We start from the raw sequence: 14,467 nt of genomic DNA, 5'->3' as shown, positions 1-14,467 counted from the left end.
AAAATTACAGTTGAGTTCATGAAGAATACTCCATCAGAATAAGTTTGTAATATCCTGCAGAAAACCTAAATGATTATGGTGATTCACAGGATACAAAATACCCCAAATCTGACCTCATCTCATCAAATCTAGTGCAAAAAATTGGTTATTTTGGATCTTCCTTCTTCCAGAACATGGAGCAAAATTACATTCTGTTAGTGAAAGAGCTGTTTTGCTTCTCTCTTGGCTCCATGTCAAAATGAGTTTCTGCATGGTTGGCCTGGACCAAGGAGTTGCCTTTACCATTTGAAATGGGTATGCACCAAGCTTTCCTTCTGACTATGTGTTTTCCATTCAGTGAATGTACTGACCAGCAGTTCATCCCCTGCTGTCAGCAAACCTTAAGCCAAGTTTGCGTATGTGTTTTACCTGACTTTTGGCATCTGGATCAGTAATGACAGATACTTGTTCTTATTTGGAGAGCTCATTTTGGTGATCTGGGAGCTCTAGACCTCTGTTCGTGTACAGAGCAGTGCATCGAGGTGTCATGAGAGCCACACGCTCCTGTCAGGGAGCGGCCATCTGAGGACAAGTGTCACACGTCCCTCTTGGCTGCTCTATTGGATAAGGCCTTAAACCCGGTAGTGGGCAGGTGGAGCTTCTTCATACAGCCCAGTCACGATGCAACGTGTCACATCCCTTTTTGTTATGAGCCACCTTGAGGTTAGCTTGTTCCAAGTGCCGGCAAGACATGCCGGACCTTCTATAGGGTTTTCTGCCAAACTTTTCATAATCTTCTAGGAAGGAGATTTGATTAAAATTAATATGCTTGTTCGTCTTTTCAGATTTCCAGAGGCAAAGCCACATTGCAAATCTTTTCGTTAAGCATGCTTTGGCATTTTATTTGCACAGGAAAAGAAGCTGGTAAAGATCTGTTTGTGTGTGTGGATGAGAAGTTGTAAGGGATTGGCTTTGCGAACAGAGACTGTTAAACGAGATACTTGACTGTAGGGCACTTGTTGCCTGTCTCAAATGGGAGCCCTCATAATGGATCAGGGCTCTTCAATAGCTCAGAGGTGTTGTGGACTAACACCTATTTCTTGCACCTGCTGTGTGGTCATTCAAAGCTTAAATTCATACCTTGCCACAGCTGGATAATGCCATGGGCATTTCGGTGCATAGTGCTTCTCTTGGATGAGCATTTATTCAGTCTCCAGTAACATGATCCAGTGACTGGTCGGCTATCTACAGTGTTGTGGAAAAAAGCTACATGTGTATTTATGTATGTGTACATATATTTTATTTGGAGTGGCACTCAAAAAAGAAAATGGACTTCACTACAATGATTTGTCTGTGTATGCATTTGCTATTCATCCTTAGTGTTTTTTTGTTTTGTTTTTGTTTTGGGGATTTTTTTTGAGCATTCCGTTTTTTGCAGTTGAGAGAATGAAGACTAGAAAGCATGCACGGTTCTCTTATGCTTGTGTCTAAGCACAGAGCCAAGAAGGTGACATAGGCACTGTGTGCACGCTGCTGTACAAGGACTGCCTCTAGAACATGTACATACACTCAGTAACGTACATACAGAAAACGGTTTCTATTTTGTTAGGTGACAATTTATATCTTGGTGCATGCTTTTCATCTCTGAGCTGTGCTATGTTTAACTGTATTATTGGATAATATTTGAAAGCTGAGTGCTTAACTTTTAATAAAATGTCTTTATCAATTTTCCTCTTCTCTTCCCTTCCATCCTTCATTCTCAAAATCTTCAGTGTATTTCATTTATTTTTTTGGTGAAAAAATTTTATTTTTCAAGTAGAACAGAAAATACACTGTTACTTCTACTGCTTTTCATGTAAATTACTTGTAGTTATTTTCTTTTTTTCACAGTTTTCAATACAGATGCTTTCACAACTATATCATATATCTATTCAAAATCATATGGACAGCTACAGCATTCTATCTATATTTTTGGTTTATGTTGTTCAAAACCCAGAATTTGATAGGTGGTAACATTTTATATAGGTTTAAAGTTATAGAGGAAAAAATATGTATATTTTTTAATGAAGGTGTGAAGTAAGTGTTGCCAACAGAACAGCAATTCAAAAATTTGCAAAATGCCTTTAATTGCCAAAATACAAATGTAAACAAATATATGGTTACATTCTAGAATTTCTATCACTTAAAAATTCCGTGTGGTAAAATAGATAAGGAAGAAAAATATTATCTATCTATATTTAAAATAAAATGCAAGGCTAGAAAAGATCAGAGACTCCAAATCTGGAATTAAAAAAAAAAAAAGCGGGGGGGATGGGTACTTTGGATATACTGCATCTTTCCAGGATTACTTTGTTTTTGTTTTTGTTTTGCTTTTTTTTCCCTTCCAGCTGCAGTCTGCCTCTATTAAACTACTACTTACCACGGTTTGAATAGCAGCCAACATTTACAAGCTAATCAACTGAGGATGGCAATTTTTATCTTTTTATATTTCATTTCTAACATTTCAATCTTACTTGTATCTATATTACCAAGGTGGCCAGTAGAACTGAAAATACTGAACTACTAGATATTGGAAGAGTAGGCAACTGAAATAGTAGGCATTGTCCAATATTAACTTGATCTTAGCTGCCTTATTTTTTGATTGCACATTTGCTCAATAGACTGTTTCCTTAAGTTTTACAGTGTTGCTGTTAATACTAATCAAATTTGATTTTATTTAGATGACAAATTTAGACAAGCTTTTTCATAGTTTTGTATGTATATAAATTCCTATGTTAGTATTTAACTGGAAATATATACATGTTTGAGATTGCATACATAGGACAAGATAAATGTAGGTGGTGTATTTATTTTCAAATCAGGTGTATTTTGTTATACTCAGACTTAAATTTAATCTTAAGTATTCTACAGATATTAAATAATGCAAATGCACAGCTGGAGGATGTCTAGATTGTGATCACTTTCTTGTGCTGCCACTCAATAAATTACTATTGAATAGAATGTTTTAGTGTTCGTAGACTCCAGATTAAATTGATTCTAAAGAAATACATTTATTTCTTTTTTTTCTGTATTTACACAAGGCAAAAATAGGATTTCTTCTTCTTTTTTTTTTAATGTAGAATTTCTTTTTCTTTTTTTTAGTCTAGGAATATGCATTCTTTCTTAACACAGTTTTGGTTGGCTTAATTGTCTTATTCCATAGCACAAGTTTGTTTCTTCATTTATTTTTGTTAAAGGAAGGATCAAATAGGCTTCCTCAATATGTTGATGTAGAACAGTGACCTCCAATACTTTGGTGGTAAAGACTCGGGATGTCAAGTGTACCTAAGAAGCTAAAGATCCAAGTCACACTGGATGTTAGTATAAGACAGTAGTGAAAATGATACCTTCATCTGAAATCAGTTCTAATTCTTCTCAATATCAGTTCTCATTTCTAATTCTTATAAATCTTATTCTAATAATAAGATTTATATCTCTACACACTCTACAAATCCGTCATATTTACACACCTCATTTTTAGAGATGCTTCCTTACTTACTTTTTAAGGCTAGCTGTTATGCAAATGGCACAGTAGAAATTTGTAGCATCTTATTAATAATCCACAATATTCTCCCATCCTCCTGGTAGCTAGTTTCTTGTGCTTGACCAGTAACTGGAGGTTCATAGTATTTCTTAGAGGCAGTTGTTAGAGTCTCAGACTTTCCTCATTTTTCTTGAAAGCAGTTGATGGAAGCTAAAAAGATTAAGTCTGCTTCTCTCTTTGTAAAATCACAGGCTTATGCTGAAGTACAAGTTGTGCATGCCTGAAGTTTTGCAATGTTCTCCTATGTCAAAAGCTTTTAGCCATTGTTAGATTAGTGCATATCTGCCTGTGGAAGTGAGTGCTGTCCTATTTACATAATAATAATAGTAATAAGGCTAATCCTTGGCAGTCTATAGCAGTTTCTTTTCGTTTTTCCTCTTGGATTTATCAGTTGATACATGTAGTAATATAGTTTTGTGGCTTTGTGGTCTCCCCCTCCCCTCTTAATTTACTTAAATTCTAAATAATTATAAATGCATTTTATATAATACATAAAATACTTCAGTTTTTCTGGTGTTATACTGTTTCAGGATGCATGTATTTTATATTAATCAGAAGATCTGTTTCACCAAAATTTTCTCTGTGTATAGATTTGTTGAAACTATTGGGAAATGTATTAAATATAATTCTTGATTCTTTTTGTATTTTTTTATAAGGACTATCTTTTTAAAAAACAGTAGCATAATTTTATTATCAGAAACTGCAGTATAAGTATTTTATGAAAAATACTTGAAGTCTGAAAGTTGACAGTAATTGTATCTGTTGCTTGTTCATTGCATATACATACTTATTTCCAGTGAAATGGAAAATTTAAATTTAGAATTATGACTCTCCAAATTACCTTTATCAGTAAAATAGCTTTTACTCACAATTACTTACAAAGTAGAAAGAATGAGCCTTTTCAGTGAATGCATTTTCTATTCCAGTTTTATATCAACTGTATATAATGCATAGAGTTTAGTAGCCTATTTTTCAACATAGAGTAGAAAGCAACTTTCAAAAAAATTCATTAAGGCTATTAAAAACTGTAGTTGAAATATCACAATTGACACAGTTTATAGTTCTTTGTTACTTACTTTAAATAGCTGTGAGTAATCAAGTGAGATTTGTTTCTGCTATGTGAAGAACAAAAATGTTAGGTAGTATTTGAGAGTTAAAGCTTCAGTAAAAAAAATACTGACTTTTTGTATCCTGCTTGATGTAGTGGATTATCTAATTAGTAGTCTGTAATATAGGTATCTAAATGTGATATTTTTAATAACATTAACATAGTATCTCACTTCAGCATAACTTTGGGGTAAGTTTGCCTGAGCAAAGGCAGATGCATGGCAGTAATTCTGCACTTTGCCTGAATAGCTGTTAGTGGCTGTGAGGCATGCAAGGCATCTAGCCATGTGGAAAATGAGAATACAAGAGCCACTGAAGCTTGTACTGTGTTCAAAATGTGGACTTCTAGGTATAAATTGCCTTGGTCTATTTTTAAGTCTGTTTCTCTAAGGTAACAGGGCATATGTGGTTGCCATGTCTGTCCCTCCTTCCCATAACTTTTCAGGCTGAAAACTTGCTTCATCAGCATGTTACAGAGGGACAGCGGTCTGCAGCCGTGCAGAATTCCACAACGTTTGCCAGCTCAGTTGTTGATGGAGAAGGAAGTGACCCAAATTAGTAATGCTGCTGAGCAGGGGCTGCAGAGTAAGTGCAGCAGGTAGCTGTTCCTTTTGGAGGGTCGGCTACGGCTAGATCCTCGAAGCGCGGGAGCTGAGGAGCTTGCAGAGAGCCCGGGAAGGAAGGATGTGAGGATGTTAGGTTTGTAGAGAAAAGATGGAAGTTAGTCACTGGGTCTTGGGACTGAAAAGTGGAGGTTGTTATGGACAGTGAAACATGGATCACACCGTTCTTCCTTTTAAAAAGTATTGAATGCAAGTTTATAGGTACCATACACAATGGTAATGCAGTAGTACTTATCCTGTATGCACAGTGACTGAGAAGGAGAGGGGTTATTCAGGGCTTGATGAGATCACTTAACAGTGCACACAGTCATTGCCTTTCTGCCCTCGTTCTCTACCTTTTCACATCCTGTAGCAGTAGTAGTTCAGTCTATTATATTGCAGCAATTTCTAATTGCTTGGTTATGGTTGCATGTAGAAATGAAGAGAATCATTAAAGATGGTTTGCGCATCTTTATATATAATTACAATTTTAAAAAGTTCACAGGAGAAGTAACAGATAATTGTAAGAAGTACACAAAGAATTATATATAGTTGTCTGTGTTTATGTAAAGAAGGATACTACTTTAAAGAAAAAAGATACCAGGTCTGATTGAAGGTCCCTGAGCCACAGCTAACTAGAGGCTGCGAGTGTGCTGGAGAAACCTCACTGCTTTACACGCTTAGACAGGCATCTGGTTTTAGCCGCTGCTGGAGGCAGGACGTTGCACTGGATGGCCTCTGGTGTGACCTCTTGTTGCTGTTGTGATTTTTTTTTTTTTTTTTTTTAAAGCTCACTGGTTGTTTTTAATATCAGAATGGTTTTTACTACTTTCTTCCATATTGAAACATCTGTACCATATTGGCTGAAATTTTTTTATATACACACAAACTGTCTTGAGAAAAAATTGAGTGAATAACTTCAGTCTAGGCCTTTAAAGTCTGACAAAGTTTTAAATAACTAATAGTAGTATTTTGTTAGGTTGGTATTATTAGACCCACTTACAGTCCTGTAGAGACAGGCTAAAATTTAATTGTAGTTGGCTTGAATGACATCTTGTTCCCTAGGTTTGTGCTGCATGTTCAGAGCCCTCTTTTATTCTCTATTGGACTTATTTCAACCTAGAGGCCCTAGGAAGCAAATTTGGTTGTGCAGACTGACTACCGATGTGTTTGGTCAGAAGGATTCAAATGCTTCAGATGTTTTCCAAAAGTCTTTAACCAGCTGCTGTAATGTATGATTTAACTTCTGCTACCTTAATCTTTATGCAATGTTTCCTTGTGACAGTACTACTGTACTCTTGGGACTTTTTTGCTCATTTGTTTTTTTTAGTGCCTTTTTAATTCTTCCTGAGCAATGTGAAATGAAAAATTTGGAATTTTGGCTTGTACTCACTGTTTTAGCAGCAAATTTTCTGTGAATGTGGATGAAGGATGATATGGGTAGCAAAATCTCCGAAGAATATGTTACGTAAAGAAATTATGTAAAGAAATAAGGCCTTCTTCAGGCCTTAACATAGAGTCCTTATCATATGTTCATCCAAAATAGACATTAACATTTTGTATGTCAGCTGTAGTTGTAATTTACATTGTGCTGTTATAATACTTTAGCCTCCTAGCTAAAACTTGTTAACAGGATGTCTTTGATTTTTTTGGGGGGGGAAATTCTGCCTGACGTATAAAAGCCACACTGATATATTAATTCTGTTAGCTATAGAAATAACCCATGCAGGTGATTATCCCAGCTTTCAAAGAGTAAACATGACATAGTAAATACAATGCATGTGAGTAATACTTTAAAAATCATTGATTTGTACAGATTTTAATCTATATTTGTTTCTTATACTACAAAATTGTTTAAACTGCAGATTACTGAAATTTGCATACTCTTTCTTAAACATTAATCTTAAACATTTCTTAAATATTTGTTGTAATGGACCAGAATTCTTCCTTGTCTCATAACACTTTTTTTTTTTTCTCTAACATGTATGCATCCTTCAGGTGTACTTTTCAGGAAAACATAAATATTTCTCTGCATTTTTATGTTACTTATTATGGTCTCCTTTTTATTATCAATGCATTAGTTTTGAAAAACATTATGATATTTGCAGACCATGTTGGCTGTAGTCTTGCCGTAAATAAATTATAGCCTAAGAAATAAATTATGATATGTGTAACTAATCATTTCACTTTATAACCTTGTCTATTTTGTTTTGTGGTATGTTGTAAAGTAGTGACCTTAATCTGAATTTAAAATAGCACAACTGAGAACAGTTGTTTAGTTGTTTAAGCCATCTAGAAGCAGAAAACTAAATCCAGTGTAATGTTTAACTCGTCATTTCTACTTTTTGGATTTTCATTTAGTTGTTAGAATGTGTATGCACCACCAAATTTTATCTGCTTGGTGTGGGAAAAGTATTTTATTTTTCAGACAGTGCATTTGATATTTATGGACTGCAGAACAGTTGCACTAAAATACCTGTTTATTCTATCTTCAGAACAAGTTCATAGGCACTTGGATCAGCATGAGGTGAAATACTTGCAATTTGCTTTCCGTTGGATGAATAACTTGCTGATGAGAGAAGTCCCCTTACGGTGTACCATCAGGCTCTGGGACACATACCAAGTAAGTACTACTTTTACACATTCATAACTCTGATAGTATGTTTTGGACATGAAAGGTTTTTTTTCCTTGTTAACTCTCCTGAACGTTTTGTATCAGTGTCATCTGAGAATCAAAGCAGTAAGGGGAAAAAGTCTTCAATGATTGTTGCCACCTAGCAAGCACTTCATGCCTTCAGTCATCTGCCCTTAAAAAACAAGCAAAACTTGATATCATCACAGTTTATAGTGTTGAAGTGATTAATACCCTCTCCTAACTCTTCAGCAAAAAGCAAAATATTAAGTTTTATTTAATCAATGCCCTCCATTGATTCTAAGTTCCAGACTTCTTCCTGTCCTGCTACTTAGCTGCTCATTCCAGTACTAATTTCTAGTCTCCCGTTCCCAATGCTCATCCTTCAGTCATGTCTTCCTGTCTTATTATTTCTCCAGACTAGACTCCTTATGCTGCTGAACTCTCATTGAGATTGTTATTTTTCCTTGATAATTTAATGCCCAACTGCCAAGTGGGCAAGTGAAAAAACTCATATCAGAGAAAAATGCTTTTCCTGTTCTTAATTCTGTTTCTTGATATTCCAGTAACTTCTGGCTGCAATTTTTAAATATGCATTTAAGCAATGCACCCCTATTTAGTAGGTCTGGTGTTAAAATTAACTAAAAAAAAATAAAAAGAATAAAAATAATTCATGAGAAATTTCAACAGAATTAGTGTAGTAAACATGGGAGTAACTGGAGTAACTCATAATTATGTCTGATAAAGAGACATAATGTCTTTAAATATCGGTGTCATTATAACTGCTTGTTATGCAGAAGTGTTTAGTTAGTTTCATAGTTCTTAATGCCAGAAAGTACATTCAGACCTCTGACAGAATTACAAATTGCTTGTTATTTCTTTAATGAGTCCAATAAGTTGTTTGAGTAAAGTGTGTTTTCTAATTTGGATGTTTCACATCCAAATCTGATATGAAAATGTCAAGATGTGAGGAAGCTATCACTTCTCCTGGTAGTCTGTCATTGCAAGTTTTATTTGTTTGTTTATTTTCAACAAATTTTTGAATTGAGTTTGATTACTGCTTCCATTTGGGGTCCCTTCCTACTCCCCATTACCTCCTTTGTCTAATAATAATCTATTATTGTCTGACAATAACCTATTATTGATTTCAACATCTGTTAGTACATGGTATTTTCTTCCAGTGCAAAGTAGTTACACTTCATAAGATCTTTCTGATAAACTAAAAGTTTGAGCTATTTAAGTGTTTCACTGTAGCTAATTTCTCTGGTCTTTGAATACTTTTTGTTGCCATTGCTGCAGCATTTAGAACTTCTGAAGTTTTTTACCATGTTGACTCTAGCACTGCGTTTGGTACTTGATCATTAGTCTCATCAATATGCTGTACAGATAGATGTAAAATCTCTTCCTTGCTCCAGTTCACTACGCAGGTGCATCCAAGGATTAGCTGTTTTTGCCAAAATGTCACTTTTAGCTTATGATATGCGAGCTATGATTCCTCAGTAGTTTTAAGAAATTTCTTCTGAAAGACCAAGTTTTTATCTTACTTTCTTAGATTATTGCCATGCTGAACATAATCACTTGTTATCGCAAGTCCATAGGCAACTGTCATGCTCCAGTTCAGTGGGATCTTTATCCATAATTTGATATTTTTGAGGTTCTGATTATTTAATTCCTGCTTGGAGCAAATATTGTTGTATTATAGTAGTCATCTATAGTATTTAAAAACTAAATACCTACCTATTTACATGAGATTTTGAATTATATCTTTTAAATGAAAGTTTCTCATACCATATGGCTTTATTTTTTGTATATTAAACAACTGTATAAGGAGTAATTTTTTTTCTGTTTTGACTCAGTATGTGCAGCAGATCTATATTGTTTCTTAGGTTTTGTTATTTAGTACACTGTTCCATATGAACTTTTTGTTTAATAGTATATTTAAAACCAGTAAAGATATCTTAATGTAGAAGGTCACCTTCTGCAACAACCTAAAACAATGTTAGAAATTGCTTATTAGATTTCATTTGTGCTTATATCAAATTTTTTCTCATCCAGTACCAATAATAAGACTAATGAATGCAGTGTAACTACAAGAGCTAGTAAAGTTTGTGCTGAGGTGTTAAGCAGTAACATTATAGATTTCTGCACAAATAACTTGTCACTAAGCCATTCCAGTTGCATATAATTTTTAACTTAATCATTTAGCAATTGTATTGGCAGTGTTCAAACTGCCACTTTGCAAATGGAAAAAAGATTTGGAGATGGAATTTGTTCAGTTAGCTTTATCTTCTGATTCGTGTTTTTAACTGTAAAGCCTGCTATAGGCCAAAATATCTTTTTAGAAGTATGTTGGTAAAGAAGTTTTGCTGAGTCTAGCTATGGGCCTGTGGGGCTGGATTTGAGAGAAGTATTTAGAATTAGTAGAGACAGATGCATAACAGGCAGTCATATTTTTGAAAGAAACCTTAGCTTTCTAGCCATAGATGGGAGGACAAATGCTACCAATAACTGCAAGAGTCTGAATATTACTAGATGTTTAATTGCTTTCCTCAGTGTACTCAAGGGGTAACGATGCAGTTATCAGGCTTGGTTTTGCTACTTTGTGTCTCAAAGCAAGAAAGTAAGAAGACCTGGGATTTTTCCTTGGATTTCCACAGCAATGCCTTGTGCTCAGAGCAGAGCTCATTTTCTCATGAGCGGGGGGCTTCAGGGGCATGACAGCCCACTTAATAGTCTGCTGTTAGGTATTCCTTATTGTGATAGGTAACTGCTGCTGTTTGCGGTTGTCAGAGTGCCATTCTGTCACTTGGTATTTTTTGCAGTTCTTCTATGAACTTCAGTGCAAGTAGGATTGGACACTTAAATGATGTCTAGCTATATCTTGGTTTGTATGATAAGAAAGGTACTCTAGCCAGTATCGTATCTTCTGTCTAGTTTAATTTTGAATTCATCAGTCATTTGTTATGCTCTGTGAAGTAAGTCATTGCACATATAATTGAAAATACCTGTACTTGAGCTAATTATAGTTGAGGGAAAAATTTTTTGGAAAGGTTCCTGAATCTTTCCTTTTACGTAAGTAAATACTCTGGTATTCTAAAACTGTATCTCCAAAATTCATTAAAATATATCATTGTCTTCTATAGCAGAGCTTTGCAAAGTGGAAAAAATAAAGAATTATGTATCTTGCTTACGTAGGATGTGTTGTAAAACCTTCTTAGCCATAAATATTTAGTTCGATTTATTTAACCTGAATTGCATTTTAACAAAAGTTAATTATCACATTTGTTTCAGTTGACTTGGGCTTGTTCATTGGTTTGTTTGTTTGTTTTTGCTTATTTTTCTAAAAGTAAATGCTATAAGTACCTTGTATGTTCTTTCAAAAGTGAAATCGCTTGGTAAAGTTCCCACAAGACACTCACATTCTAAGTCTTTGGAAGTGAATTATGTGAATGTTCATAGACTTTGTCATATGTAAAAGGTTCCAGAAGCTAAAATAGTGTAATACAAGACCTCAGTTTTATCTTTTTATTACCTCCTGCCTTTTTACCCTACATGTTGTCATTTTTTTCGCATAAAGGATGGGTAAAGGTTGGGTAAAATGAGATGATATGATGGCTAAATTATTCAGAATATACCAGTGCTTAACATATTTTTCTGCATTTATGAAATGGAAGTAAGTTTTATATTTGTTCCTTTCCAGAGGGGGTTCCTGACACTGATTTAAAGACTTCTTGTTGTATTTGAAACAATGGCTTTGTTGGCTCCTATCTCTGACTTAAAAGGCTCAGTGTATTGCATTGGAAACGCTGGAGAGATCTGTATGCTCCACGTATAGTAGTAGACCAATTTGTGTAGTGATGTAGTCTTTAGTTTTAACTATCAGGAAAAAAGCCTGTGTCTTAATCTTTTTTTAACCATGTTTAAGTATTGAATTCTAAACTGTGTCTAACTGCTGGGCATGTGGGAGCTGGAAGGCAGTCTCCAACGATGCCATCAGTGTCCGGCAGGCGTCCTGATACCAGATGTTATACTGACTGCTTTCGAAGTGGGATAAGAATTTTCATTTTCATTTCAATACATTTTTTTTTTAAGTTGCTTTTCATGTAGAATGCAATGCCTGTATTTTGCACTACGCTGTTTCTCTTCTACTCTGATGTTCTTGCATACCTTTTTGTGCTGTCTTTCATCCATCAGTTTCTCTGTGTAAGTAAATCTAAAGAAGCACATAATTTGCTGAAGAGACCTTGGCAGAAGCTCTATAGTTAAAAGCTTGCTCAGTTTTTTGCCTTTGGTAGGGTCTTAACATTTATCTGGATCTGAAGCAGTGGTTTCTGTTAAAAAATAAATTAAAAAAAAATTGCAGGGGATGTAAATATTTTATAGAAACTCATGAAAAACTGCAGCTACCCAATATCTTCTCTTTATACAAATTTAAAGGTAGAGGCTTAACTCCAGAGACATATTAAAAAAATTTTGACTGCATAAACTTTACACAAGCGCACTCACACATGCACACGCATGTACACAAAAGCTACATGTAAGAATGTTACTTGCCTGGCAAAGTCGGTCACTGGAATTAAGAAATGTTCCAGCAAGAACATTTTAATTTTTTCCTGTGTTTCCAGTCAATATATAGACTCAACCAGAGATTCTAATTCCCTGAACATGAGATGATTTAAGCCTGGTTTCCAATAGAGTTGTCCTGTGATTAGTGTTCATTTAAAAAAGAAAAATAAAAAAATCAAAGTTACAACAGGAATTTATTTCTCAACAGACATTGGAGAATCTACACAGGAAAGCTGTTATTACTAACATAGTCTCAGTCAAAGCCTAACCCAGCTGAGATGACAGAGATTTAAGAGACTACTGAAAGTGGATTTTATTTTCACAGCCAGGAGTTGTGAATATTTTTTTTTATGGCATTTTTAACATCTCTTTTTCATATTGTTTCTATGATGTATTGAATAGACATTGTTCTCATTCTTTCCTTCAGCAAGAGCATAAGGTCTCTCACTGTCCTAGTAGTGTTTTTTATTCTGTTTTTCTAATATAATATGGTTTGGACCATGAGAATCTTTGAACTAGGTTAGACGAAGTGGGCAAGAGTAAACTGAGTGAGAGTGAAAGAGCAGAGAAGGTCTAGTTTGATACACCCGCCCATCTTGTAGCAGCTTAACTTACTGCTAAAGTTTCTGACTATTATTATATCCCTATCTGTCATGCATTTAAAAAATGTCCAACAAACATTATTAAATATTTATCTGTTTTAAACACATTTTACTGTTGTTTTTTGAAACATTCTGTGGCACAGGGTTTTGCAGTTTCTTTATGCAGTGGGAAAAAATTCTCCTCCTTTGAATTCATTTCTCCTTATTTCTTCGACTATGAGAAATAGTGTCAAATCATTCTATTCACGTTTTCCACACCGTTTGTTTCAAAACTGTTTTATGTCTTTCTATGCTATCATCCCTTTTTGAAGCTGAAAATTTCTGTATGTATAATAGCCATTTCATGACCTTTCTGTGATTATCCTTCTTCTCTGTGGAAGCCTACAGATACAGTATATTATTTTTGTCATATGCTAAATGGAAACCTCTTCAAGTTGTGAACACGCTATGCATTCATACAGTCAGAAGTTGTTTTCTTCTTTATTTCTGTGTATATAACTTTTCATGCCTTTTTGAGTATTGAACACTTTCAGGTAACTGTTTGTAGTTAGTCCAACTTGCCTTTGAGTGGTTAATGTGAAGTACAGCATCCGGTATGTACCCTTTGCATCGTTCTTCTCCGGGTGCACATCTGTGCCTATCCAGATTGAATTTCATTTGCCATTTTATTATTCAGTAACGTGAGCACTCTCTGTAACTTTTTGGGAACCAATTTTATTTTTTACTGGTAAAAGCTATCTTACTATTTTGCATTGCTACCAAACTATTCCTTTTCAAGATCATTAAGTACTATACACAAATCCTGATCTCTTATTTTTGTTCATGAACTCTTTCTATCTTGTTTCATAAGAGCTTAACTTTGTTAAGAATATTGCTTAGCAACCTTGGTAACAGGATTTGGACATCTGAATGTTTAACATCCAATTACGAAGACATGGGTGGGGTCATATCCTTGAGATTTCTAGGCACTTGCCAGTTTGTTTGAAACAGGCCAGCGAGTTACAGCAAGTTAAACATTTCTGAAGTGGAGGAGACAGACGCAGGGAGACATAACCTTTCCTGCCCTGACATAAAGTGTGTTTGTCAAAGTTTAATTTTCTTAGGAAATAAAGCTAAAAAATACTGTGGGACTAGGTAGTGACTTTTCTTGTCCACCTACCATATACCGTGAGGGGAGACCAGCTCCGTGAGGGAGTGCACACTCCTGTCCTTCCTTCCCTTGGCTCTGGCACCTTTTGTTTTCTCTTGGGGATATTTTTACTGTGTTCCTACCTGACAGCTCGAGTTCACTGCCCTCCTGTCTGCCCCGCTCTGATCTTCCTCACTTTCACTAGAAGTCAAAAATATCCTTTCACATTGTATGCTTTAAAAGTAAACTTAAAGTATGATTTAAATC

At 34.9% G+C, this 14,467-nt stretch overlaps 1 protein-coding gene across 1 annotated transcript in view; it reads left to right on the top strand.

The window, feature by feature from the left end:
- Positions 1 to 14,467, top strand: part of LOC112969586 (TBC1 domain family member 22A) — a 174,283-nt gene that overhangs the window by 82,998 nt on the left and 76,818 nt on the right. Inside the window, exon 9 of the mRNA XM_026073024.1 lies at positions 7,767 to 7,894. Within this exon, the coding sequence (XP_025928809.1) occupies positions 7,767 to 7,894 (128 nt within the window). The remainder of the gene's footprint in view (positions 1 to 7,766; positions 7,895 to 14,467) is intronic.

This window comes from Apteryx rowi, unplaced genomic scaffold (assembly GCF_003343035.1).
Source record: "Apteryx rowi isolate R43461 unplaced genomic scaffold, aptRow1 scaffold_357, whole genome shotgun sequence".
NCBI classification, from domain to species: Eukaryota; Metazoa; Chordata; class Aves; order Apterygiformes; family Apterygidae; genus Apteryx; species Apteryx rowi.
Note: the sequence above shows the minus strand (reverse complement) of the source record. Positions and strands in the feature narration are given on the sequence as shown.